Raw genomic sequence first — 27,876 nt, forward strand, 5'->3', positions numbered from 1 at the left:
AAGCTCCAGCACCTAAACAGGGGCATAAGGGCTGTTTTTTTTTAAGAGTTTCAAATGCGGCTTGAAGCTAGCTCTAGCACCTAAACAGGGGCATAGCATATGTATAGGACCTTGAGTCTCCTCCCGCGTTTTGGAAACTTGAACAATGCCTACAGCCAGCCTTGTCATTTCTGCTTTTTTTGGTAACATTTATTTATTTATTTATTTATTTATTTATTTATTTTAATTTTTTTTTTTTAACGTTTTATTTATTTTTGAGACAGGGAGAGACAGAGCATGAACAGGGGAGGGTCAGAGAGAGGGAGACACAGAATCTGAAACAGGCTCCAGGCTCTGAGCTGTCAGCACAGAGCCCGACACGGGGCTTGAACTCACGGACCGCGAGATCATGACCTGAGCCGAAGTCGGACGCTTAACCGACTGAACCACCCAGGCGCCCCAATTTTTATTTATTTTTGAGAGAGAGAGAAAGGCAGACAGAGAGAGGGAGACCCAGAATCCAAAGCATGCTTCAGGCTCCCAGCTGTCAGCACAGAGCCCAACGCAGGGCTCGAACCCACGAACTGTGAGATCATGACCTGAGCTGAAGTTGGAGCTTAACCGACTGAGCCACCCAGGTGCCCCATGTCATTTCTGCTTTAACAACAAAGCAGGGAGAGATGAACAAACAGTGCCTGACCTAGCAGGCTGGTGATGGGCTAGTCACCAGCCAGCCCTGAGACCTCTGGCAAACTGTTGGCCCAGTTTCCTCTTCTGCCAGCTGATGAGTATGGCATGAAGTTGGAACAGAGTGACCTTGCAAAACTGTTGTGAAAGGTCAAAAATAGTAATCGATGTGAAAGGTCTTTGAAAACCTGAAATGTCTGTTTCACAAACATGAAGGTGTTTTCCTGATGCCATTACTGTAACTGGCTGCTCTAGCACAGACCTGGCCAACTCCAGTCTCTGATCCCAGATGAACTGTGCCTTGCTTGGCCTAATGCTCTTAATTCTCATTATTTGTCTACATCAAGATTTCTCAACCTTGGCACCAACATTTGGGCCCAGATAATCTTTTTGTAAGGAGGTGTCATATGCACTGTAGGATGGTTAGCAGCATCCCTGGCCTCGACCCACCAGATGCCAGCCTCACCCCCTCTTCCAAACACACACACAGTCATGACAATCAAAAATGCCTCCAGATGCTGCCAGACGGGAACAGGCTATAGATCCAGACTTCTTGATCTTTGTAGTCAATGGAAAATGTTGTTCAGGGGCTTCTATGTATAAGGTTATAGGCTACCCAAAGTGAATAGACAGACTTTGTTTCCATCCCCAGAGCACTGGTGGAGAGGAGGCACGTAAGCAGGGTGGGAGGAAGGACAAATGCAAGAGAATAGCACCAAACAAGAGACAATTTCGTTGAGCAAGGGTATAATTGTTCCACTGTGTTGTAGCACTTTTATAATCTAGAGATCACTTGCCTCCACCTCCCAAAGATTCTGGGTGGGTAGCATTCTCACTACAGACTGAGGAAGTCAACACACAGAGAGGTTGTCACTTGTTCACCATGCCTGGTCCACAAGGGCTGTACATATAAAGACAGTGCACACAGCAAGACATGACTTCAATTTAAGCTGGACTATGGAAGGTGGAAATGTTTCAAAAAGGGAGGTTTGGAAAGGGGATGCCCAACACCATTGATTTTCAACTTTTCTGCCACACACATGATGGATAGTATCCACCCTAACGACACACCCAAGAGGCACACCAAATTTGTATGTAATCCCTACCCCCTTCCTTTCCTTCAGGAAGGCAAAGAAAGCACTTTAATAATTCGTAATTGTCACAGCTCTTACCAATCACTCAGTGTGTGTGTGTGTGTGCACGCACGTGCGTGCACGCATAATTTAATCACTCAGGATATGTGTATGCATGCACGCACAGGGGTTCTGGGGGATGCCATGGCATAGGTAAGGTTACTCTCAAATTCTACGTCCTCTCTCTAGCTCCACCTTTTCTCTCCTGCTCAAGGAAGCACAGCAGAACCTCATGAAAGTACCGTTAGTCATTCTCAACCTTCTTGGGACAACTCACACCTGATCTGCCTTTGCCAGAATGCCACAACTTCTGGGCTCAATCTCCCTTTTTTTCCTCTCTTTTCCAACTTCTATTTAAATTCTAGTTAGTTAACATACAGTGCAATATCAGTTGCAGGAGTAGAATTCAGGGATTCATCACTTACCTATGACACCCTGTTCTACACGGAGCAGACTGCAGAAGCTGCACACAAGTGCTTCTGCACTTGAATGGTTACTTCAATGGGGACAATTTTAGGGGAAGCCAATCACTCACATTCCGTTTCATGAAACCGGCGATCTCTGGAGTTCAGTGACACGGCAGCAAAGGATGTGGGTACGGTCGCAGACGGCATCTATTAGGGCATGGGTCCAAATTTCAGAAGGCCTCAAAGGCAGGTTGGAGGAGTGGATATTGAACAGTACACGGGTTACACAGGTGGGTTTTGTAGTCAGGCAGACTGGGCTTGAATCCCACTTGTTTCTGTGTGCCCTTAAAACAGTTTAACCACTCAGTCTTTTGGCTTCTTCATCTCTAAAATGGGTGGTAGTGAGGATGGACTGAAAACGTGTATTGATTTGTAGAGGTTTCAAGATTGCACCCAACATGTGGCAAAAACAGAGACATACTTATAAATTAACATTCTGGCTGTATAAAGTCACAGCTTTCATGCTCTGAGGGCAAATTACCTTTCCAAATGAGCCACACATTGAACTATATCTAAAAAGCAGGCACCTTTTGAATAATGGGTGAGTCCTAACATTCCTCCAAGCTTGGCTAACAATAGGCCTCTTACACGTTCCTGTTGCACTGTTTTAAATGATGGTGTACTGTGCATTTTGACAACTGTGCCTTATGGGCCCGTTCTATGGCAGGCACTCTGCTAGGTTCTGTACGTTATTTTACTTTGTTTGATTGGCAAAGGCCTTGGGCTCCAGGCAATATTATGGGGAGCCTGAATTGCAAAGCTATGATTAGATGCCACGTTTCTTGGCAGAATTATTGAGTCAGTTCTGCTCTAAACCTTAGTTTCATTTCTAAACTCCAGAGGCTGATGCATACAAAAAATGAGAAGCCAGCAGGGGCAGCTTGTGATGGGTCTCACTCAAGTGTAGTGGGAAAGCACCTTGTACTTGCAGAGTTTGAAGTAAGGATGTTTATATAATCGGAAATGTGTTTTAAAATGATCTCTTGGCTACTCCTAAGAGACCATCTCATAAGATGTCTGTGTAAAGCTCTCAGCACTGAAAATACTCCCAAACATTATATCCTCAGCCCAGACCTACACTCTAAGCCAACAGTCTACTTGATTCATCCTATTGGTGTTAAAGGCATATCTGACTTAATATAAGCAAAGCAGATTTTGAATATTCACCCAGTCCCCACCTCAGAAAAATAGTGTCTTTGTCTACCCACCAGCTCAAGTTAAAAAAATTTAGGTGCCATCCTTATGCCCCCCTTTCCTTCATCACCCACATGCAATCTACCACCAGATGCGGCTCTCCAAGGGAGGGAGGTCTCCATTATCTCCATCCCAGTGTGGTGCCACAACCATCCTCTGCTCTGGGCCTCTGGAGACCTAAATGGCTTTCAGCTCCCAACCCACTGCCTATAGAGTGATCTTTTAACATCCAAGTCTATGTCCCTCTAAACTTTATGGTCTTCCCTTTACTCATTGGTGTAAATTTCTTACTATATGGACCACTGCACGATGGACTCCTATCTCTTTCATCTACCCTTTGCTTACCAGGCCCAGCCACACTGACATTTCTATTTTTCCAGTCTCTGGGCCTTTGTGTCCCTGTGCCTTCTGCTGGGAACACACAGCCCCAGCTCATGGCATGGCAGTAACTTCTCATTCTTTGGTTCAGAGAAGAAATCCCTGCTTGCTGTGACTAAACTGGCCTCCCACAGTTATCTATCACCCTTTACTTTCTTTGATATGCTTGTCACAATCTAATACTTTGTCTGCTTGTTGTAGCAGGTAGACTCTAAGGTAGAGCCCATGATCCCAACCTGTGGTACACATGCCTTTGTGCGATCCCATCCTTTCAAGTGTGGTTGGGACCTGTGATTGCTTCTAACCCACAGAATACAGTGAAAGTGACAAGATGTACGTGATTATGCTACATAAGAATGTAATGTCTGCCTTGCTAAGAGACTCTCTCTCTCAGTGGCTTTGAAGACGCAAGCTGCCAGGTGTGAAGTTCCATATAGATTGCAGGGAACTGGATGCTGCCAGTGACCATGTGGGCTTGGATGTGGATCCTTCCCCAGGTGAGCCTCAAATGAGAACCTAGCCCTGGCAACACTGTGTTTGTAGTCTTTCAAAGGACCCAGCTGAACCAGGACTCCTAACACACTGAAAATGTGAGTTAACATATGCTCTTTTAAGTCTATAGTTTGTGGTAAACTGCTATACAGCAACATTTAATACACTTGTTAAACAACTCCTGTGTTAGAAAGTGAACTTCAGGACTGGGGACCTTTTCATTTTTCCATTACTGAAGCCTCAGAACCCAGCTGGGTAGATACCATAGACAGAAAATAGCAGACCCTTGCATGAAGAAAAGAAACATTTAATAAATACCAACTGTTAATACTGGCAAGAAAGGGCACCTCTTGTTCTCAAGTAGAGGTAAAACCACCTTTAGGGACAGGCATGACAGTCAAGGGATTCAGAAGTTTCCAGATGAAGGCCTTTATGCCCTATCACAAGTAGCAGGCTTATTATTTTAGTTTGTCTGCCCAGTAAATATTTCCTCTCCTTCTCATATTCCTTTGGGAGTATGCACACCATCGTATGTGAAACCAGTGGACCTGACCTAAACCATCCCTGGTTCCCATGAACCTATGTCCCAGCCCTGCCCTATCAGCAGAGTCTAACATCCTGGCCACTGTGATTGGTTCAGGGTTGCTCACATGACCCAAGTCTGTCCAATCAGAGCCAAGCCCAGAACATCTGCTTGTACTGTTGGAAAAGAGCAGCTTTCTTACCAGTGCAGAGTGCTGACTGTAAGGTTGATGTAAAGCCAGAGTTGCTGGGACCCCAGGTAAGGAGGGCCTGACTGGAAAAGGAGCTCACAAGGAGGAAAGTAGGGCTGAGGGATGAAGGGAGAGAGATGCCTCAAAGCACCACTGGATCCGGCAGTACCTGAAAATCTAACCCCTGGCTTTTTAGTTGAGTGAAATGAACTTCCCCCTTCTGCGCCCCACTTTTTAAAGCCACTTTGGGTGGAGTGTCTATCACAAACCCTATTACCTGGGATCTGACATGAAATCAACAGAGAAGGAATAAGCAGGTATGATGTCTTGGGGGTGAAATAAAGAGTTAAGAAGCTCGTCTAGATAAATATTTAATAAAATGCCACAGCAGACCACTGAAGTAGAAATCCCATGGGATTTTAAAAGTTTGTGTAATCCTTTAGCATTGCCATAGGACTTTTTACAGATGTGGCTTAACAAGTTCCTTAAAACAATACAAAAGTGTCAAGTGCAAGTATTTTAGAAATTAACAGCACTTAACAGTACTCAACGTGGGAACTAAGCCTTTAGACTTTTTCAAAAGTGCCCTTGGCCATAAAGTTAACTTTGGACTGTATTTTCCAGCTTTGTCTGAGAGGCCATAATTACCAAATTTTGCTAGTTTTTCTGATACAAAGCTAATAAGGCAGAAGAATTTGTTCTGTTTTCTATCACTTTTGCCACCTCGTTTCAAGGAAGTGAAGAAATAAACAGCTTCCTCATTTCAGAAAGAAAGAAAAAAAGAAAGGAAGCAAGGAAGGAAGGGGAGGGAGGGAAGGAAGATAGAAGAAAAAAAAAGAAACCATAGTTGCTCCAGTTGGGCCCTTGGACACAAGATTGGAGTCTTTGGGGTCAAGCTGCTGGCTGTAAGGAGTGGGGCCAAAGTCAAGACCGCACACTGGAGAGGAGTGAAAGGTGGGAGGAGCTGCCAAGCCACTGCAATTTTCAGCTAATTCTCACGTGAGGGTGGGTCAGCCAACAGAACCACAGGGACTCAAGAGCAACTGATCACCAAGTGGCCTCAAGTTGCCCCCGCAGGATCCTACAAATAAGAGAAAAGGCTAGAGGACACATACAGGGAGTGTTTGACCACCCAGCCCCCTTCTGAGTCAATCCTAAGGGTTGAGTATGATCCACAGACTTCGAGAAGTGCTTGCAAAAAGCTCTGGCTCCGCTCAGCCGATCATTCCTGGTAGAGCCCCTCTAAGTCTGCGGACTTCATAGCAAGCTGACAGTCGCCACCGGAGTTTTGTTGTGTTAACAGTCTGTTTGGTAACAAGAGGAAATGGTTAGCCCTATGGCCTCTTTATTTGTTTATTTTTTATTTTTTGAAATGTTTATTTTTGAGAGAGAGAGACAGAGCATGAGTAGGGCAGGGGCAGAGAGAGAGAGAGACACAGAATGTAAAGCAGGCTCCAGGCTCTGAGCTGTCAGCACAGAGCCCGACGCGGGACTAAAACTCACCAACAGTGAGATCATGACCTGAGCTGAAATTGGATGCTTTAACCGACTAAACCACCCAGCCACCCCATGTTTATTTATTTTTTAATGCTTATTTATTTTTGAGAAAGGAAGAGAGAGATAGAACATGAGTGGGGGAGGGGCAGAGACAGAGGGAGACAGAAAATCTGAAGCAAGTTCCAGGCTCTGAGCTGTCAGCACAGAGCCCCATGCGGGACTCACACTCAGAAACTGTGAGATCATGACCTGAGCTGAAGTTGGATGCTTAACTGACTAAACCAGTTGCCACCCCATGTTTATTTGTTTTTTTTTTTTTTAATTTAATTTAATTTAATTTTTTTAACGTTTATTTATTTTTGAGACAGAGAGAGACAGAGCATGAACGGGGGAGGGGCAGAGAGAGAGGGAGACGCAGAATTGGAAGCAGGCTTCAGGCTCTGAGCCATCAGCCCAGAGCCCAACGCGGGGCTCGAACTCATGGACTGTGAGATCGTGACCTGAGCTGAAGTCGGACGCTCAACCAACTGAGCCACCCAGGCGCCCCTGTTTATTTGTTTTTTAATGCTTATTTATTTTTGTGAGAGACAGAGAGAAAGAGAGAGAAAGAGAAAGAGCGAGAAAGAGAGAAAGAGAGAGAGAGACAGAGAGAACGTGGGTGGGGGAGGGGCAGAGAGAGAGGGAGGCACAGAATCTGAAGCAGGCTCCAGGCTCTGAGCTGTCAGCACAGAGCCTGATGCGGGGCTTGAACCTATGACCCATGGGATCATGACCTGAGCCAAAGTCAGAGGCTTAACCAACTGAGCTACCCAGGCATAGGGCGTCTTTAAAGAGCTTTAATGCTGAGCATGCACAAAACTGAATACAGGACTTTCTTTGTTGGTTTGTTTTTAGCTGCTTCTTGAAACACCAGATTTGAGGCTTTACCATTTACAGATGGAAATTGAGGGCACAAGAGGTTAAAATGACTGAGTTAGGGGTAGGGATTATGGCCCTTCCCCCTATTCTAATTTGGACACTGCATTTTCTCAGTGTATTGTTCACATTCTCGCAATAATCCAGTGATTGTTGGAGTAGCCCTATTTTACCAGTGAAAGAAAACTGAGAACAGAGAAGTTAAGCAGCTTGTTCAAGATCACACAGCTAAAAAATGGCAGAGCTGGGATTGAGACCCATATCTTCTGATTCCAATTAATCCGCTGTTTCTTGACATCTTCAACAGAAGAGAGGTAGGGGGCAAAAAGGAAGACAAATAGGTCTTTTTTAGCCCCTGTGATGGCAAGTTTCTGAGGGGAGTGAGAGTGGAGATAGCATTATCGATATTAAGTGCATCTATAGGTTATCTTTGAGTTTCAAATACCTTTGCCAACATGGATACCCCAGTGCAGAAAACTGTGGCATACACCAGAGTTTGGCTGACCAACACAGCTGAGAAAACAGCACTCCATCTCACAGCCTCCTTGCCAGCTTAAAACAGCCAACTGACACAATTCTAGCCAAGAAAATTAGCTTGGGCAGGATGGGGAGAGGTCCTAGGAAAAACTGCACTTACTTGATAAAAATGGTCAGACTCAAGTGGTGAGGGAGGTCTCATTTTTTTTTTCTCCCTTCATCCTGCCTTGAATGTTCTTGGTGTAGCCAGAGCCACAACAGCTTTCTTGTGGCCATGAGGTCACAAACCAATGGGCTAAGCATGGCAACACCAAAAGACATAAGGTGGCTGGTATGTAGATGACACCATGCAGTTAATCCATTTTCTTAAGGACATCTTACAGTTTTATTCCCTTTTTTCTTTTTCAAAAATTTTAGCTGCATATTATCTTTTGTTTTAAGGTCAAGATCCCATTTGCATCATGGAATAAAGTGAACAGTTCCTCTTTCTTCCCCCCTATGCTTTGGAACATTCAGTAAGAGGTTTCTTGAGTTTAAGAATTCACTAGTGCAAGGGTTTTCAGGTGACAACTATTTTCATAGTAATATAATATGCTCAATGCCTTTGTTGCTCTCATTCTCCACAAAGGAACAGTGGAGTGTTTTTTTTTTAAGCTTATTTTTGAGAAAGAGAGAGAAAGCATAAGTGGGGAAGAGGCAGAAAGAAAGGGAGACAGAGGATCCAAAGGGGGCTCTGTGCTGACAGCAGAGAGCTCGATGCGGGGCTTGAACTCACAAACCGCGAGATCATGATCTGAGCCTAAATCAGAAGCTTGACTGACTGAGCCACTCAAGTGCCCCAACAGTGGAGTTTTCACAGTATATGTGGAACATCTACATGACTCCATGAACCAATATTCTCCAAATGAGCAATGCATGAAGTTAAAAAACACGCACCATAGAAGATCTAATAAAAGTGCAAGACAGACCAGTAGATTTTAATACAATGAACTACAAAAAGTCACATTTCAGTTAACCTTTGAGAAACTACCACGTATTGAGTTTTCGTGTACTATCAGAGAACATCCACGGTCATCTGAAAAAGCTTTTCCTCTCTTTGTCAGTCACACATTTGTGAGGCGGGGTCTGCAAAACCCAGCTGACCTCTATTAAGGAGACCTTAAAGATCTTTGTAACATGTAAAACAATGCCACTTACTCATTTCATTTTGTAATGGGAAAATGTTACTTATAAAGATTTATTTACATCAACTGGTAAAACTGCTCTTTTTAAAGGAATAAACATTTTTTGAATTTGTTAATTTCTAGCAGTAATTATTGGTACATTTAAACCACATGAACAAAAACTTGGGGAGATTCAGTAGTTTTAAGAAGGTAAAATGGGTCATTTTAAGAAGGTAAAAAGCTTGAGAACCACTGCCCTAATGAAAACAATCAGTCCAGGGGTCTTGGTTGGGAGGAGAAGAGGGCTGTAAGGAGATAAAGGAGAAATCTTGGGTATCTTTTTTTGTTTATTTGTTTTTGAGAGAGAGAGAGACAGAGTGCGAGCAGAGGAGGAGTAGAGAGAGGGGGGCACAGAATCCAAAGCAAGCTCCAGGCTCCGAGCTGTCAGCACAGAGCCTGACATGGGGCTCGAACCCACAACACTGAGATCATGACCTGGGCCAAAGTTGGATGCTCAACTGACTGAGCCACCCAGGCGTCCCTCTTGGATATCTTTTTACTCTCTTTGTTGACAAGTAGGTGGTATTCAGGTTTTGCTACTTCCTGCGGTATAGCAGAGCAGGGTTCAGAGGTGGGGAGAAATTTTGGCTCAGAAACATCAGCTTTAATAAGCCAAATTTTGGCTAATATTTTTCCTTTTATCTCCTTTGAGACTGATAGTCATCAAAACAATTTAGAGAAGCTGAATGTAACTCCAGGGACATCAACCAGGCAAGCCTATGACAACTACCCCTGAGGTATTTTAAATTATACCTACTTCACATTTTATTTTCCAACATGAGTAACAAGAGGATAACACTTTGGTAAGAAGTTCAAGGGCTAGTCTATAGAAAAATAAAATTCAGGATGTAGGTTCTTTTAGGGCAAGGGTTGGCAAATCCCTTGGGCCTTGCCCAAGGGGTTGGGCATCCCTTGCTGCCTGTTTTTGTAAATAAAGTTTTATTGGAACACAGCCATGCTCAATTGTTTTCTTATTGCCTACATTGTTTTTTGGCTACAACAGCACAGGTGAGGAGTTACAACAGAGACCACATGGTCTGCAAAGCCTAAAATAAAGTATTATCATCTGGCCCCTTACAGACATTGTTTGCTGACTCCTGTTTTGGAGTCACTTTGGAATCTTGGTTAAAAAGCTTCAGAGTTAAGTGATTTGTATTTAAGTCCCTTCTCTGCCACACTTTGCTTTGGGACTTGGCTTCATTTAGTTGTCATAGACTGGAGCTAGTACCTGCCTCACAGGGTGGTTGTGAGGATTATATGAACTAAGGCCTGGAAAGCGCATAACAGAGTCCCAGGCACAGAGCAAGTGCTTGATGGGTAGCTGCTGTCATCAATTGAGCAAGAGCTTAAATGAAGCATAATGGACAGCCCACTTGGGACTTAGATTCTAAATTCATCAAGGAGAATGGATAGAAATCAAGTATTAAAAAAAAAATCATCTCTAGGGGCTCCTGGGTGGCTCAGTCAGTTAAGCGTCTGACTCTTGATTTCAGCTCAGGTCATGATCTCATGGTTATGGGATCAAGCCCTGCACAGTACAGAGCCTGCTTGGGATTCTCTCTCTCCCTCTCTGCCCCTTCTGTGCTCTCACACACTCTCTCTCAAAATAAATTTAAAAAACATTAAAAAAAAATCTCTGAAAATCCCTTAGGAGGGCAGTCCATTATAGACAAACATACTGTCTTACACTAATCTCAGTATGTCTGGTTTTCCCTCTAGCATTTAAATACATCACTGTTCCTTCAGTGAAGGCCCAGATGAAGTGTAGCTGGCATTTAGGAGCCATAATGTAGGAACATAATCCATGTAATCAAACACAAGATAACACACTCAGTATGGTGAGATACACACACACACACAGTCTGAAGAGCAAAGGGAATGAAGACAGACTTTGGGAACAGCAGATTTGTGGCCCCCTGCATCATCCTGAGGTACATGCATGCTGAGTATTTCCGGTTGCCCCCCGCAAAAACCCTTAATTTGAATTTTTGTAAATTTAATGGTATCTTTTAAAAGGAATCAGTAACAATTACTTCAGAGTTGCCATGACAACAAAATGAGTAATTGTGTGTGGTGGTTGTTTGAAACTCCATTGTAAATTCCCATGTGATGTCTGATGTATATGGAAACCTATAAGGAACACCTGCCTCTCACCATTTTACTAACCAAATAGGGTTAAGGTATTATTTGTGAAAATCCCCCAAATGGTAAAGATTAAATTATTGCACTGACATGTATTTACCTGGGAGAAAACCAGTAGTTGACAAGGCTGGAGACCATCACGTAGGACACCATGATTGTCCCTGACATGACGAGTGACACAAAGCTCAAGCCACAGAGGACACAAAGCAGTGAGAGGCCACCCACAGAGATGACCAGTCCTAGAAGAAAGCATAGTTAGGAGAAGCATTCAGCTAAAACAGATTGAAAGCTACCAGACCCAAGGCCACTGTGCTTATGACAGTTAACTCAGACTTTTTAAGTGAGATTTCCCATAAAGATCCAGGTTTCCAGCATCACTTTATAAGAAGGTAATCTAGGGGCACCTGGGTGGCTCAGTAGGTTTAGTGTCCGACTTCGGCTCAGGTCATGATCTCACAGTTTGTGAGTTTGAGCCCCGGGTCGGGCTCTGTGCTAACAGTTGAGAGCCTAGAGACTGCTTCGGATTCTGTGTCTCCCTCTCTCTCTCTGCCCCTCACCTGCTTGCTCGCTCGCTCTTTCTCTCTCTCTCTCTCAAAAGTAAATAAAACATTAAAAAAAGATTAAAAAAAAAAAGGAGGTAATCTAACCACCCAAGTGGGCATCACTGCAAGGCAAATACCCTTTTCCTTGCCTTGGGAGTGGTCAAATAACTCAGGACTCCATCCTCATGGCTACAGTGATATAATTTCAGGGACGGACCTTGCAAAGGAAGGAAATCAGACAATATAAATGGATGTGCTGCCTTTTTACAAAGATTTGCAAAATCCTGGATCCGTGTTTTTCCAAGTGTGGCCAACAACCACTATATCAGAATCAGATGCATCAGGAAGGCTTGTAAAATTTCGGATTTTTGGACCCTACTCCAGAACTACTAACGATCTCTGGATGAAGCCTAGAAGTCTGTATCTTCAAAAACACAAGTAAGACTTAAACACACTCAAGTTCCAGACTACTGTTCTAAAGGCTTTATATATGCTGTTCCTCCTGTTTAGAAAGTCTTTACTTCCCCAAAGGAAACAAGAGTTGTTACAGATCTGTAAATCCTGTCCTCTGTTAAACTTTGCATGATACACCAAAATGCAGTGGTTCTCTTCCCCTCCTTAAATTTACTTTTGCTACAGTACTCATTCATTCCTCCACTCATTCATTCATCCGTCTCTCTATCTGTCAATATTTAGTGAACAGCTACTCTGCCAGGCTGTATTTTGCTCTTCTGCCTATGATGCTCACTTTCTCCTTTGAATATAAATTGCCTTATCCACAGTTCCCCGGGCAGGGAAACAACTCTGCGTGATCTTAACCCTGGGAAGTCATAGGATAAATCAGAGGTGATTGCCTGACCCAATGGCAACCACCTCTTTGGCCAGTATTTTGTGATTTGTGATCTGATATGAAAAGGCAAACTGAGCTGGTCAGATCTGCCTTCTCAGTAATTTTATCTTAGCAACAAAAGGAGAAGTTGACAGCTGGCAGTGTGACTTCAGGAGGAAAGGTGGGGAAGAGGAAACATTACTACCTAGCAAGGTACCTGGCATGCAACGGATATTCAGTAACTAGTTGTGAAATAGACTGTTACTATTCATGTAGAAGCTACTAGGTGCCATGGGCTGAGCTAAATACTTTATGGAACTATGAGTTTCAATCCTTACAATAATGCTTTGAGACAGTTATTATATCATCCCCATTCTACATATGAGGAGTTTGAGGTTCAGAGAGGATAAATAACTTCTCCAAAATTGTGTTGGTGGAAGTAGGATTCTTTTTAAAAAAAAAAAAAAATTTTTTTTAACGTTTATTTATTTTTGAGACACAGAGAGAGAGAGCATGAACAGGGGAGGGTCAGAGAAAGAGGGAGACACAGAATCTGAAACAGGCTCCAGGCTCTGAGCTGTCAGCACAGAGCCCGACGCGGGGCTTGAACTCACGGACCACGAGATCATGACCTGAGCTGAAGTCGGACGCTTAACCGACTGAGCCACCCAGGCGCCCCTGTGGAGGTAGGATTCTAATGTGGACTCCAGAGTCCATCTTTTAACTACTCTGACAATCTGCCTTGGTCATTCTGATTTTTTCAATAAGAGGAAACTTTGATATCAGTGGCAGGTGCCAAATAAATACTGTGCTCCCATTTGAATCATTTTCCAAGGGGGTGAATAGATGAGCAGGATACCTTCCAGTAAAATGACTCCCACAAGAGCAGCCAGGGAGGTAAGCACCACAAGGAGCAGGAAGAATCCAACAGGAATGGCCGACACAGCAACAAACACCAGCATAGTGAGGGCCAGAAAAGGATGCCTGTCCAGGTACTGACCCACCGGAGACTTCATAAAGGCAACCACCTGCAGGCAAAGGAGAAAGAGCCAGGATTAAACGCTACGTCTGACCCCCAGGTTGATGGACCCACCTGAGCTGCAGGAAGTATATAAGCAAAGGCCATGAAGTTGGATGGCTCATAAGTAATGTAACAAGTCAGCAACACTAACAATTTTCCCAATACATGAGTCACCCTGGCAACAGCTTAAGGTAGCTATAGGCAGATGGCAGGTTTGAGGGTCATAAGACTTTAAGTCTTATGAAAGTAGGAAAGACCTGGTCATGGCTCTACCGCTTAACACACACCCTCTCAGAAGAGGCCCTCAGCATGTGTACACATGGATGTAAAGTACACACCATTTGTCTCCTACTTCACAGCTGAAGTTTCATAGTTGAGGCCACTGAGGCACAGAGAGGTTAAGTCCTAGCTACTTGGCATCACCTGGGAGCTTGTTAAAAATGCAACATCTCAAGCCCTCCCCCAGATCTGCTAAATCAGATGATTTTTTTTTTAATGTTTATTTTTTAGAGAGAGAGAGAGAGTGAGAGAGAGAGAGCGAGAGAGCGAGAGAGCGAGAGAGAGAGAGAGAGAGAGAGAGAGAATGAGCAGATGAGGGCAGAGAGAGAGGGAGATAGAGGATCCAAAGTGGGTTCTGCGCTGACAGCAGAAAGCCTGATGCAGAGCTTGAACTCAGGAACCGTGAGATCATGACCTGAGGTGAAGCTGGATCCCTAAACGATTGGGCCACCCAGGCGCCCCCATACCCCAGATGTTGATTTTTAATGAGATCCCAGGTGACTTGTAGGCACATTAAAGTCTGAGAACCAATGGCATTTGCCTAGAGTCACGCGGTTTCCAAGTGGCAAAATCTAGGCATCCAAAGCTGAATCTCTTCATTCTGAATGTCTAATGCGTGCAATGGCTTCACCTTGTTAGGAAAAAATGCTTTTATGTCATCAACTTGGATACCACAGTCAGGACATAGTCCGATGACACCTGCAAGCTTATGCTGTGTTAATAAACAAGCTAACTTCCTTCACTAGGCAAAAGGGTTTTTTTTGGATCTGGCTCAATGGGGAAGGGCCGCTTTAATAGAGAACTGGCCCTAGACAACCCCACAAGGATGGGCTTCGCCCCTCTTCTTAAGCCCCATGCTGTCTCCTCACTACTGACATGTTGGTTCCAGTTCCCTTACAATGTTCCATCAAGAACTTTTCCCCATCAAAACTGGTCCTTCCCAGGTCTCATTCCTCAGTGCCTTACAGGCCAGCAGCTGAAATGAAGAGGAAATTCAAGCTACAGTGATCATGGATGCCACTACACAAAACACATGTACCTCTTAATGACTCCAATAGTGGGGATCTGGAGGCAAGCTAGAAGGCAATAGGGTTTTGCAGTTGAAGTTGATAGTGATCAAAATACAGTGCTCATGCTGCTTAACCAGAAAAGGCTGTTGTTCCAAGAAGCCACTGCCCTTGGTCTTGGGGCTTCAGCACTGCCTCCTTAGAACTCTCCAGGCATGTACAACTTCACTTCCTGTGAGGCCACAAAAATGGCACAATGCCCACTAGCTATACTGCCTCTAGCTCCTCCTGAGAAAAGCTACCAGATTTGGCTATTCAACTTCTCTAGCCAGAGGTGACTATAGTAGGAATGCGAGCTCACATAATCAGAACCCAATGAGATTCTCCTGTTAAGTCAGCTGAAGGTGAGAGAACGGGTCACGGGAGTGGGGCTGGTCCCTGGATCTGTCTTAAGTCCTGATTGTTTCCAGCTGTAGTCCACATATATTCTTATTAACTCCTCCAACCACCCAAGGCATCATCTGACAGACTGAACTGTTCTCTCTGACCCTTATAATCAAGAGACCCAGTAACCACAGTGGCGAGATGAGGCTGGAACACCTGAATGCCAGGCTCATGAGTTTACACCTAGACCATCCAGCACAGTAGCCCCATGTGGCCACTGCAGACTTGAAATATGGCTGATGAACTAGGTTTTTAACTTAGTTTAACTCAAATTTAAAAATGGATATATGCTTCAGTCACAGGAATATTTTTAATTACATTTCAAATAGGTCAGGTAGGTTTCAAATAAATTTTCAAATGTAAATTTCATGAAATCTGAAGAGATCAAGTATTTTCTTTTTTTTTTAATGTTTATTTATTTTTGACAGAGAGAGACAGAGCATGAACAGGGGAGGGGCAGAGAGAGAGGAAGACACAGAATCCGAAGCAGGCTCCAGGCTCTGAGCTGTCAGCACAGAGCCTGATGCGGGGCTCGAACTCACAGGGCGTGAGATCATGACCTGAGTCGAAGTCGGACGCTCAACTGACTGAGCCACACAGGCGCCCCGAGATCAAGTATTTTCAATGGATATTTAGTACCTGAATTGAGATGTGCACTAAGTATATTAAAAAATGTAGACTGGGGTGGCTGGGTGGCTCAGTCAGTTGAGTGTCAACTCTTGGTTCCAGCTCAGGTCAGGTCAGGATCTCATGGCTGTGGGATCCAGCCCTGAGTCGGGCTCCACGATAAGCGTGGAGCCTGCTTGAGATCTCTCCCTCTCCCTCTCCCTCTCCCTCTCCCTCTCCCTCTCCCTCTCTCTCCTCCTCCTCCTCTGCCCCCCTTCCTTGCTCACGCTGGCTCTCTAAAATAAAAAAATAAACCTAAAAAAATGTAGACTATCTCGTCACTAATTTTTTATATTATTACATATTGAAATGATATTGTTTTGGATATTTTGGGTTATATAAAATATATTATTGAAAGTAATTTCACATTTCTTTTCATGCTTTTTAATAGGACTACTAGCAAATTTAAAACTGTATACACACATTGCACAGTACTTCCACTGTAAAGCACTTGTTTAAACTTTATCTAGAAAAAAAACAGGAGGCAAACTGCTGGTATTTGAGCAGGACTATGACATCATGAAAGCACTAATTTAAGATATATGAACCTGGCAGTCATGTGCAAAAGGCAATTATGAGAATTCGCCTGAAATCAGGCAAGAGACACTGATGGGCAAATCTAGGCTGATGGCAATATGAAAGTGGAATGACAAAAGAAAAATCAATAGGACTTGGGGACAGTTTGGCCTGGGGATCCAAAAGGAGAAAAGTAGGACTATTCTTCCAGACCCTAAGAGAATCTATTTTTTTCTTAGCCTCTTCTGAGTCTGGGCCCTGTAACCAACAAACAGAATCATTCAGATATGCAGAGAGACCATTTTAAGATGCAGTTAAGCCCAGCAATTGTCTTCCCCTAAGAAGTACGGCCCTACTTAGGCCAGTCTGTCATAGAAGAGGAGGATATGATTCAGTTACACCTAATAATAATAGAGGGGCAGCTGAGTCGGTTGAGCATCCAACTCTTGATTTCAGCTCAAGTCATGATCTCAGGATTGTGGGATCAAGCCCTGCAACAGGGTCCTGCTGAGCCTGCTTAGGATACTCTCTCTCTCCCTCTGCCCCTCTCCCCCACTCACTCTCTCTCTAAAATAAAAAAAGGAAATAAAAAAAATAATAGAGAACATTGATTAAACACTCAGGCACCAAGCACGGTTTTAAGTGCTTTCAATGTATTTCCTCATTTATTTTCCCCTAAGACACTCACAGGCAGGTAAGGAGGAACTTTATTTAAATCCAGGGAATTGGAACATAGCAATTAACTTCTCATTCTCATGGCAATAGAGGGGGATACAATGGGAGGATGGAAAGTGGGACAGCTTATTATTCAGTAACATGAACTGCAATTTTCCATCCCTATCCTGGAAGCAGGCACATGTCATCCAACCTGGATTTTACAGGGAGGGTGCTGTGCTGAAGAACTCAGGAATGCCAGGCTGGGACAGACTAGCACTGTTATGTGCCAGGCTCTGTGCCACAGCTTTTCTAAACAGCTTCTGAGATCACCTCACAACAAACCAATGAGCCTAGCATTGCTTATTTTAGAGAAGAGGTGATGGAGATTCAAAGACCCTAAGCAACTTGCCCAAGGTCAAAGGAAATTTATTTTAAACTGCATACAATTTATTTTAAACCTGCCTGAGTATGGCAGGTTCCAAAGTAAGGGTGATGTGGCCAGTATTTAAGGACATGAAGGCTCCATATGGAACTGTTTAGGAGACAGGCCAATTCCCTTGTGTCAGAATGCAAAAGACAATCAGTGTCCCTTGCTACCAGAGAGAAGGAGGACAAAGGCATCGGATTATTTAAAACCACTGGTAAAGTGCTGGTATCCAAAATCTATAAAGAACTCACCAAACTTCACACCTGAAAACCAAATAATCCAGTGAAGAAATGGGCAGAAAACATGAATAGACACTTCTCTAAAGAAGACATCCCGATGGCCAACAGGCACATGAAAAGATGCTCAACGTCACTCCTCATCAGGGAAATACAAATCAAAACCACACTCAGATATCACCTCACGCCAGTCAGAGTGGCCAAAATGAACAAATCAGGAGACTATAGATGCTGGAGAGGATGTGGAGAAACGGGAACCCTCTTGCACTGTTGGTGGGAATGCAAACTGGTGCAGCCACTCTGGAAAACAGTGTGGAGATTCCTCCAAAAATTAAAAATAGATCTATCCTATAACCCAGCAATAGCACTGCTAGGAATTTACCCAAGGGATACAGGAGTGCTGATGCATAGGGGCACTTGTACCCCAATGTTTACAGCAGCACTTTCAACAATAGCCAAATTATGGAAAGAGCCTAAAAGTCCATTAACTGATGAATGGATAAAGAAATTGTGGTTTATATACACAATGGAATACTACTTGGCAATGAGAAAGAATGAAATATGGCCTTTTGTAGCAATGTGGATGGAACTGGAGAGTGTTATGCTAAGTGAAATAGGTCATACAGAGAAAGACAGGTACCACATGTTTTCACTCATATGTGAGATCTTGAGAAACTTAACAGAAGACCAAGGGGGAGGGGAAGGAAAAAATAAAGTTAGAGAGGGAGGGAGCCAAACCATAAGAGACTCTTAAAAACTGAGAATAAACTGAGGGTTGATGGGGGGTGGGAGGGAGGGGAAAGTGGGTGATGGGCATTGAGGAGGGCACCTGTTGGGATGAGCACTGGGTGTTGTATAGAAACCAATTTGACAATAAATTTCATATTAAAAATTAATAAATAAATAAAACCAGTGGTAAAGACAACTCCAAGGTGCTGGGTAACAGTTTCTCCCAGACCGCGGTCCCTGGGTGCCCACTGGTACGTGATTCAGAGGTTAGTTCAAAAACATCCCTCGTGGGCCAGCATGGGAGCAAAACTAGTTAGTCATAGGTAATCCACAAGTGAAAATGCCATCAGGGGGCATCTGCCCAGCCCATGTTCCTTCTCTCTTCCCACCTCTCTGAACACCATCCCTTCCCACAATAGGGGTAGGCCCCTGGAGCCATGTTTCTCTCCACGAAATGAGAAGCCCCTGCCCAGCTGTCACCAACCTGGCCACAGGTGACTTGGTCAAGCCTGATCCTAGGAATCAGACATTCCCAGAGAAGGCTCCTAAAGGGCTTCAGGGAGGGAGATATAGGGAGTTGAAGGTACCAGCCTGGGGAGTCACACTGGCGCATGTGAATGGAAGAGTCAAGAAAGCCAGGCTGTAGAGAGAGGAGAATGAAGGTGATACACAAGGAAAAATGGTAACTGGAAGCAACATGAGCAACATGGCCCAAGAGAAGGTGTTGAGAGTTACCTCTAACCCCTGTTAGAGTTACCTCTAACCCCTGGCAGTGACCTGTCAGATCCTGATTCACTTCCCACCCTTGGCTTCTAAGATAGCCTCCCATTTCCAAAGTCCCAGCATGCCTCACTACTCGTTTAAGCTATTTTGAGCAGGTTTCTGACTCTCTCAGCCTAAGACAACAAAGACTTGACATTCCAGAGGCTTCCTAGAAGAAATGATGGGAGTTGTTTCACAAATACTCTGTGTAGAAGCCAATCTATTCTTTTCTGGAATTTAAAGGGCTGATTAACTCTGAGGAAAGGCTAAAACTTATTTGGGAGAAATAAATCATCTAAATATGCTCCAAACAAGTAGATGTTTCTGTAAATTATGCTTATGTCAATCTGATGGAAGGTTCTGTAATACCTTTTCTTACATTTTTGTTTTTTGTTGGTAATTTCACCATTCAAAATGGCAGAAATACTGTCTAGTGTTCTTAAGTGTAAGAAGGCTGTGATGTGCCTTAAGAGAAAATACTTTGTTCAGGCAAGATTTCTAGTGCTATTGGCCATGAGTTTAATGTTAACGAATGAACAATATATATATAAGTATCCTTCAAACAAAAATACACATGCAATAGTTTATGTATTTATCAATCGATGAGTATGTTGTGACCATACATTTGCCAGAGCCTAATCCTGTAGTTCCCCTGGAGAAATTGCGAATTCATTGTTTGAGGTGACCTCATAGAACTTAACTAACACATTTAATGAGAATCAAATGCACATGGAGATGAGCACAAGGACCTTTCCTACTAAGCTAACTTTTAGTAACAAGAGTCTCATCCTGCTGACTAGAAAGCTGCTTGGCCAATTTAAAAATAGCTTGGTAAATCCACCAAGAGGGCCAGAGGCATTTTGGGATGAGTCCAGGAAAGATCGCTAGAGTATATTGCTCTAGACTGCAAAGTGGTAGCTCTTCCAATAGACCCTAGGGGAATTGTACTGTCTAATACAAAAAACAGATCACAAACTAGTTCATTTCGTTACATATATGTATGTACCTTATGGGTATACTGCATGGGAAAAAAAAAAGTCTGGAGGGAAATACAACACAATGTTAATATTATCTCTGAGAGCTGTTATTTTTTTTCCTGACAAAATGCTGAGTGACACATAGAAGAAGGCAAGAAAGATAAAAATTCAAGAAAGCAGAATACACCATCTCAAGTCCCATTGCCATTGAATGGGTACTGAACATCTGAAAAGTGGCTAATTCAAATGGAGATGTGCCATTAAGTGTAAAATACACACTGGAGTTTGAAGACTTACTACAAAATAATGTAGAAAGTTTCAATGACTTTTTTCATTAATAATTTTTTATAATGATTACATATTGAAATATTTAGATATATTAGACTAAATACATCAAAATTAATTTCACCTACTTTTTACTTTTTAAATGTGGCTACTAGAAAATTGTAAATTACATATGTGGCTCCTATCATACTTCTATTGGACACTGGGTTTCTAGTGGAAAACTGGACTCAAATCTTAAAGTAGGCTTTAGCCCCTCAGTCTCAGGATAACAGGGCACAATTAACAACAAAACAAAACAGGAAGGTATCTGTGGCAAAGACTGAGAGCTACCCTCTATATCTAAAGAACTGCATTTACCCCTAGGGGAGACCTGCAACTAAATTTTGGTCTATGAGATATAATTGGAAGTGCTGCCTGTGTGTGACTTCTAGGAAGGCCCTTTAAATTAGAAGTGGCTTGCAAGTCTTTCTCCCCTTCCCTCCTCCATCCCATAGCCTGAAATGTGAATACAGTGGCTGATACTTTAGCAGCCATCTTGGACAATGAGTTTGAAGATCACAATTTAGGCATGTCAGAGTGGTGAATTAGAAAGATTCCTGACCTACTCCAAATTTCTTCTACCTCAGAGAGAAATAACCTTCTATGCTGTTTAAGCTGGTGTTATTTTGGGATTTTTCCATTACATATCCTGATTGGAAACTGACCTTTGAGTTATTCTGGATAGACTCAATCAGCAAAGACAGCTTCCTCTGCAGTTCCTGCAAGTCCTTTGAGGTACTCGGGAGGTCTTCTTTTGCCATCCTGAAACCCACTTCAGTCTCTTTACGGGTTAATTCTTCTATCTGTAAGCTGTCCAGGGCAGGGTGCAGTCGAATCTCTCATGTCACCCTGTCTCTTGCTGTCACTGGTGAAACAAGAAGTAACTTAAACCATTAGTAGTATTCACCTAGCCAGTTCAACAAAAGCTTCTACTATCCTCACGCATTGATGGTAGGTGTGCAGGTGGAGGGTAGCTTGGCCGTATGTATCAAAATTTCTAAGTGCACACACCTTCTTCCAACAATTCATTTTTCAGAATCTGAAGGAGATAATCAAATAGGTATATCAAAACATACAAAAAGGATGTGCAGTGCAATCGTATTTATAGTATGTAAGAAGCAGCAAAACATTGGAAAGAAGCTAACTGTAAGAAATTGGTTAAATAATGACAAATTCATAAAATGGAGTATTCGTTACTTGTTAAAATGATAATGTGGAGGGGTGCCTGGGTGGTTTAGTCGGTTAAATGTGTGAATCTTGCTTTTGGCTCAGGTCATGATCTCACAATTTGTGAGATCCAGCCCTGCATCTGGCTCTGTATTGTCAGCACAAAGCCTGCTTGGGATTCTCTCTCCCTCTCTCCCTACCCCTCTCCACCCCCTTCAAAATAAACAAATAAGCATTTTAAATAATGATAATATGGACATTTAGTGATATGAAAATACATCCATGGTAATAAGTAAAAAAAAAATTACAAGATATCCCATACTGTTACATAAACCTTAGTATTTTACGTCTATATTCCATAGTAAAATAAAAGACCTAGAAGGATATGTATCATATAATACCAAAATATTAATGATATTATTTCTGGGGGCTTACGTTTATTTTTTTTAGCCTGACAAACTGCTGCAAAGAAAGGTGAAAGGTGAAACACTATTTTAAGTCCCATTGCCTTTTTCCCCCCAGAAAGCTTTTCTTAAGCAATGATGGTGGTCAATTTCTTTATTCACTACCCACATTAACAGGTTGGCTCCCAATTACACAGCATCATAAATCATTCTCTATTTACTTGTAAATCTCCTAACACGAGGTGCCTCAAGGGGAAACCTAGCTACAATATACTCCCTGACTCAACAGCCTTTAATTTCCAGGACTGTCCTAATCACATATAACTTATAAAACCAATTTGTTCAATTAGATATCTATTTTTTTAACCCTTACTGGATTTTCATACAAAAAACATACTGTTCTTATTTTGTATTTTCCAAAACTGTAGGGCTGAACACAATTTCTTCCTTACAAATGACCTCTTGCTACTGATAGTAAAAAAGCCTCAACGATCCTGTCACAGTGGCCAAAATTAACTGAGTGATGCCCACATTTGTTTACCATATTGACTATACCACATGGTAATTATGTGAGTTAAGGGGGGAGGGGTTACTTACTAATACCACTAGGGCCTAGAATGAAAATTAAAGTCCATATTAATTACCCCAGCTAGAGTGCTTCTGCTACAACCCCGTTTGTGAAACAGGAACGCTTTGCACAGTAAAGGACTAACCCCTCTACAGCCATATTCTGTCTTTGAAGCTGCTACTCGCAGATTTTGGATTTGGGATGTTCCCAGGACTCAGCTCCCCTAATCTCATCTCTGCAGCGGGCAGAAACAAGCCCAGCTCCCCTTACTGGTCTCCAGAGGCCTTAGGGAACCCAAGGGCTACCCAGACCGGTTAGGGAAGTCCGATGGGAACCAGCGTGGGTAGAAGGCCGTAGGCCATTGCGGTGAAATACATCCACCGGCTTCCAATCCCCAGACTGCCTAATCACTCACTCTACGGAGGGGTCTCCCCAGGCACTTAGAAGTTTCCAAACCGAAGGCGGCAATCTCTTAACCCTGCGCAGCCCATAAATTACCTGCCTTCTCCGCCTTCCCGGCTGACCAAAGAGATCACTAACCAACCTTCCCTTCCCCCTCCCCCAGCCATGGCTCTTCCACTCCCGCCCCTCCCGGGGCTAACGGCCACCCGGAGCGTTCCAGCTAGAAGGGAAAAGGGGCGCATCTCTTTTTGGGGAAAAGGAATGCGGGGCGCCTCGGGCCTACCCAGGCCGCTTCACCCATCAGCTTCCAAGTCTCTCAGCCTTCGAAGCCGCGAGGGGGAGGAGGCGCCCTGCTTCTAGGGATCCATGGGCATTGGGGGAAGCGGCAGGGATGCAGGTGGAGAGGGTGGTCCGCCTACGAGAGAGCACGGAAGCTGAGAAAGGGAAGTTCAGGGGCGAGTGGAGTACTCTTGTCATTAATTTGGGGGAAAAGAATACACCTTTGTTACTTGGAGCTCCCCTCTCTGCAGTGACAAGGGAGAGGGTCCCTCGGTAGAGAGGAGGGACCCCTTGAGAAGGAGGGCGCCCATTTTCATTAATCCTGCGGAAAGGGTTTAGAGACTCCCCAGCCAGGTTTCCCCAAGGGGCAGGGTCTCGGGGGTGGGATGGGACTGGCAAGCCTGTTATCAAATCTAGTGGTGGATGTGAGGGGGTGTGTGCACTCCGAGCCCGTTTTAAGGCTTCGAAGGGGTAAGACGTCCCTTTTCACTACACAGCGGACAGGGGACCACACCGCAAGGCACCCACTGCCTTCTCATGTGCCCTTCCCCGCGAGGGGGTCTAGCCAGCCCAGGCATGCTGTATCCTACCACCCAAGCTTCGAGCTCTCACCAAGGCTCGGCGGCTACACTTACCGGTGTCTGCGACCGGAGCTGAGGGAGATGGGAAGAGGGGGAAAGGTAAAGGAGGAGGAGGAAGGAAGGTTCTTCGGCACTGGCGGGAGCTGCAGCCGGCTTCCTGCCCAGTCCCGGCTGGCCACCTCCCTGCGCCGCGTCCCGCCCCTTCTCCGCCCTCGCCCCGCCCCTTCCCCCGCCCCTCGGTTGCCGACGTCTACCCCAACTTCGCTCTGCTCGGCTCTTCCCGCCTGCTGCCGGAGGGAGCCGGAGCCAGCAAAGGCGCGCCCTGGCCTCGCGCACCACGCTCCGTCGAGCGCGCTCTCTGCCTCAGCGTTTTGGAGCCATCCCAACAGGCCCTGAGAGCTTTACAGATGAGGAAACTGAGGCCCAAAAGGAATTGCCCGTCCCCCACCCTTGGCTTGAGGTGAGAGTGCCCATGCCACCGCCAACACAGGTGGGCTGGCCTCTGAGCACGGGTTTGTGTAGAGTCTTAGGGCTTCCCCTGCCTAAATGCCTACACCTGTACCAACTCTTCTGGAAGCATTCCTGGAGTTCAGGACATCCAACAATGAGGTATGGCCTTTACTGGAAGGTGTTAGCCATTACTTTTCATGCAGAAGTCACGAACCCGCGAGATCCTTAAAGATGGGTTCAGCTATTATCTCTGTTTTTTTTTTATGGATGAAAAAGTCTAAACCTAAGTCCCTCAGTTCTGCATCAGAGCCAGACACGTTCCCTGGCCCCAAACCCATAGAGCAGGGTTTCTCAATGGCAGCAATATTGACTTAGTAGGTGGGAAAATTCTGTATTAAGGGGCTGTGAATTGTAGAATGTTTAGCAGCATTCCTGGCCTCTACCCACTAGATGCCAGTAGTAATCCCTTTCCTCCCAGTTGTGACAACCAAAAAATGTCCCCAAACATTGCCACAGGTTCTGTGAGGGGGCACAATCGTCCCCAGCTGAGACCCACTGCGGTTGAGGGTTGAGTGTATCCGTAAACACCATGGCTGGGGGAGGGGGATCCCAACAGTTCTGGGCTCTGATCTCATGGCTTACTGTGTGACCTTGGTGAGTTACCTCTCTAAGCCTGGGCTTTGTAAAATGATAGGCCCGTGCGTTGGCCTGCTACTACATAGTTTTCAGGCACTTTCCATCCAGGGACCTATGTTGACCTACCTTTCTTCTGTGACCTGGATGACAGTCACAGGGTTTTAGTGAGGACATGTGCAATAATAGCTATAAAGAAGTTAATACCTATCTGGAGTATAAAAGAGACTCAAAAAGATTGGATGGCACAGTCTTTTACCAACTAATGTTTCTAGAAATAAACAGGCTGGTGGATAAAGACATAAGCTTGGGGTTAGTAAGAATAAAAAGAAGCTAAAGGGGGTGCCTTGGTGGCTCAGTTGGTTAAGCAGGTCATGATCTCATATCATAATTTGTAAGTCTGAGCCCTGCATCAGGTTCTGCACTGACAGCGCTGGGCCTGCTTGGATTCTCTCTCCCCCTCTTTCTCTGCCCCTCCCCTGCTCACTCTCTCTCTCTTTCTCTCTCAAAGTAAATAAACTTAAAAAAAAAAAAAAAAGCTAAGGAATCCTGCTCTACCTCCACAACAGCCAAGAAAAGAGGAGCTAATGGTGGGGATAAGTGTCCCTAAATTCTTAAGTTTCAGGCAATCCTGTGTGGCTTCATGCACTTTGATTTGCTGCAGTATGATGGGTGCCCCATCTAAGAAAAGGTTGTGGGTTTTTTTCCTTTAGAACAAAACATTACAACCATCATTCTTATTTCCTTTCGGAAGTTGAACTGGGTCCTCCGTGGGATTGTTCAAGAGTGCCATCTAGGGGCGTCTTTGTGAATCCTTTACTTCCCGCTCCTCCACCTCTGTCATTGTAGGGACAGCCAGGTTTTGTTTTATCCTCGTGCTTTGGCTACCTTCTGCACCATGTTATGTATACTCTGATGACTAGGATCTTAGCTCTCTCCGTAGCATCAGGACTTGGCTCATGATGACCATTGATGGGTCAATAAGATATATCCATATGCAGCCTCTTCTATGCTTTTCAGAGATTACTTACTCTGGGTGAGCAACCATTTCAGGTCTTAGAAAAGATCTGCCAGGAGCCCTGGGCTCTGAATAAGAAATGTCTGAAAATTTCCCCACAACACATTGAGATCCTAAGCTGTTTATATCACAGAGATGGGGACAAACCAGACTCTAACTGACCTCTTCTCCCTGTATTGCCAGATTTAGCAAATAAAAATCCAGGACACTCAGTTCAGAGTGAATTTCAAGTGAACAACAGATAACTTTTTAACATAATTATGTCCCAAATACCAAATGGGATAAACTTAGGCTAAAAAAATTATTTGTTGTTTATCTGAAATTCTAATTTTACTGGGCATCCTGTGTTATATCTGGCAACCCTGTGTACTTAGAGTTGAGGGATTGAGGGATTTGAAGCCTGCATCCCTCTTGGGACTTATCAGACAGAAGATTAAGTCAGACAATTCTGGTGCAGATGAGGTTGCTGGAGAGTGTGTTGGGGGGAGATGGCATTTTCATTCTCCTTAGTAGATATTTTTTTTTTTTAATTTTTAAATGTTTATTTTTGATAGAGAGAGAAACAGCATGAGCAGGGGAGAGACAGAGAGAGAGGGAGACACACAATCTGAAGCAGGCTCCAGGCTCTGAGCTGGCAGCACAGTGTCTGACCTGGGGCTCAAACTCAGGAACTGAACCGTGAGGTCATGACCTGAGCCAAAGTCAGACACTTAACCGACTGAGCTACCCAGGTGCCCTATTTATTTATTTTCTACATAACAGACCACACGTAGGTTTTTGGTTAAAGCTAGGGAACAGATTCCATAGTCAGGTTCAAGTCCCAACTTTGCCACCAACCTAGCTGAGTGATTTAACCTGCCTGTGTCTGTTTCCTCAGCCATAACACTTGGGATAATAATTGCATTTATTTTCTGGGTTGTTGAGAAGATTTGGAAAGATGATGCTTAGCACAGTGCTAGCAGATAGTATAGCTCAATACATGGAAGTCATAATCATTGTTTTGATGTTTTTGAACACAGGTAGACTTAGAGTTCACTAACTTTCAGATGGAGGCATGTCTCCTCCTCACCCACAGGGTCATGGGGCTCATTAGCACCACACCAGTCTCTTTCTACTGTTTCACTTGGTTGGGCTACAGCCGCTGGTTTTTGTGTGACATTGGGTTTCATGCCCCATTATAGGAGGCCTGGTAATAACCCCATTTCTGTCTAAACCAAAGTTTCAAACCCTGTCACTAGTTCATTTATTCCAGATACTATTTGAAATTGTATATATTGTGTTATCTAAATGTCATGTCTGTCCAGAAGATGGGGGCCCCCAGTTGTGGGGTAACGATCAGGTGGAAAACAGTGGCAAGGGCAGTGAAGGATTCACCTGAGGCAGAACAAGGAAGCTAGAAGTTTACCAAATACACCTCAAGGGAGGTTGGGAGGGGCAGGACAGCAAAGGAGAGGCAGTGGGTGGGGGCTATTTTTAAAAGGGAAATGTGAGGAGGAATGGGGATGTATGGAAAAAAGGGAGACTCTATGGTAACTGTGCCTGGTTGTAAGTAGCCCATTGGTTAGTTAGGGCCTATGGATGTTTTGAGGTGAGTCCCCTGATGGTCTTGTCTATATTCAGCCAGGAGGTCGCTGTGAGCCCTTTCTACATTCCATTGCTCA

General features: G+C 44.1%; 2 protein-coding genes across 7 annotated transcripts in view; one reads left to right on the forward strand and one right to left on the reverse strand.

Moving 5' to 3' along the window:
• Positions 1-358: 358 nt before the first annotated feature.
• LDAF1 (lipid droplet assembly factor 1) lies at positions 359-24,309 on the reverse strand. Of its 5 annotated transcripts, none has more exons than XM_060648739.3 (5): positions 24,169-24,309; positions 21,379-21,578; positions 13,528-13,696; positions 11,398-11,536; positions 359-2,413 (listed from the first exon to the last, which is right to left on the reverse strand). In XM_060648739.3, exons 2-5 carry the CDS (start codon positions 21,472-21,474, stop codon positions 2,368-2,370), a joined length of 450 nt encoding a protein of 149 aa, XP_060504722.1. In that variant the 5' UTR covers positions 21,475-21,578; positions 24,169-24,309; the 3' UTR covers positions 359-2,367. The 5 variants fall into 5 exon arrangements, with proteins under 5 accessions (XP_060504722.1, XP_060504721.1, XP_078296069.1 ...); XM_060648738.2 differs by lacking the exon at positions 359-2,413 and adding an exon at positions 4,622-6,347 and having other exon boundaries at positions 24,169-24,305; XM_078439943.1 differs by lacking the exon at positions 359-2,413 and adding an exon at positions 4,622-6,347 and having other exon boundaries at positions 21,379-21,597; positions 24,169-24,305.
• A 100-nt stretch (positions 24,310-24,409) lies between these two features.
• DNAH3 (dynein axonemal heavy chain 3) overlaps positions 24,410-27,876 on the forward strand; it is a 168,135-nt gene continuing 164,668 nt past the window's right edge. For both annotated transcript variants that reach the window (XM_060648727.3, XM_060648729.3), the window contains exon 1: positions 24,410-24,723. The gene's annotated coding sequence lies outside the window, so the exon portion shown is untranslated. The remainder of the gene's footprint in view (positions 24,724-27,876) is intronic.

This window comes from Panthera onca, chromosome E3, assembly GCF_046562875.1.
Source record: "Panthera onca isolate mPanOnc1 chromosome E3, mPanOnc1 haplotype 2, whole genome shotgun sequence".
Classification (NCBI taxonomy): Eukaryota; Metazoa; Chordata; class Mammalia; order Carnivora; family Felidae; genus Panthera; species Panthera onca.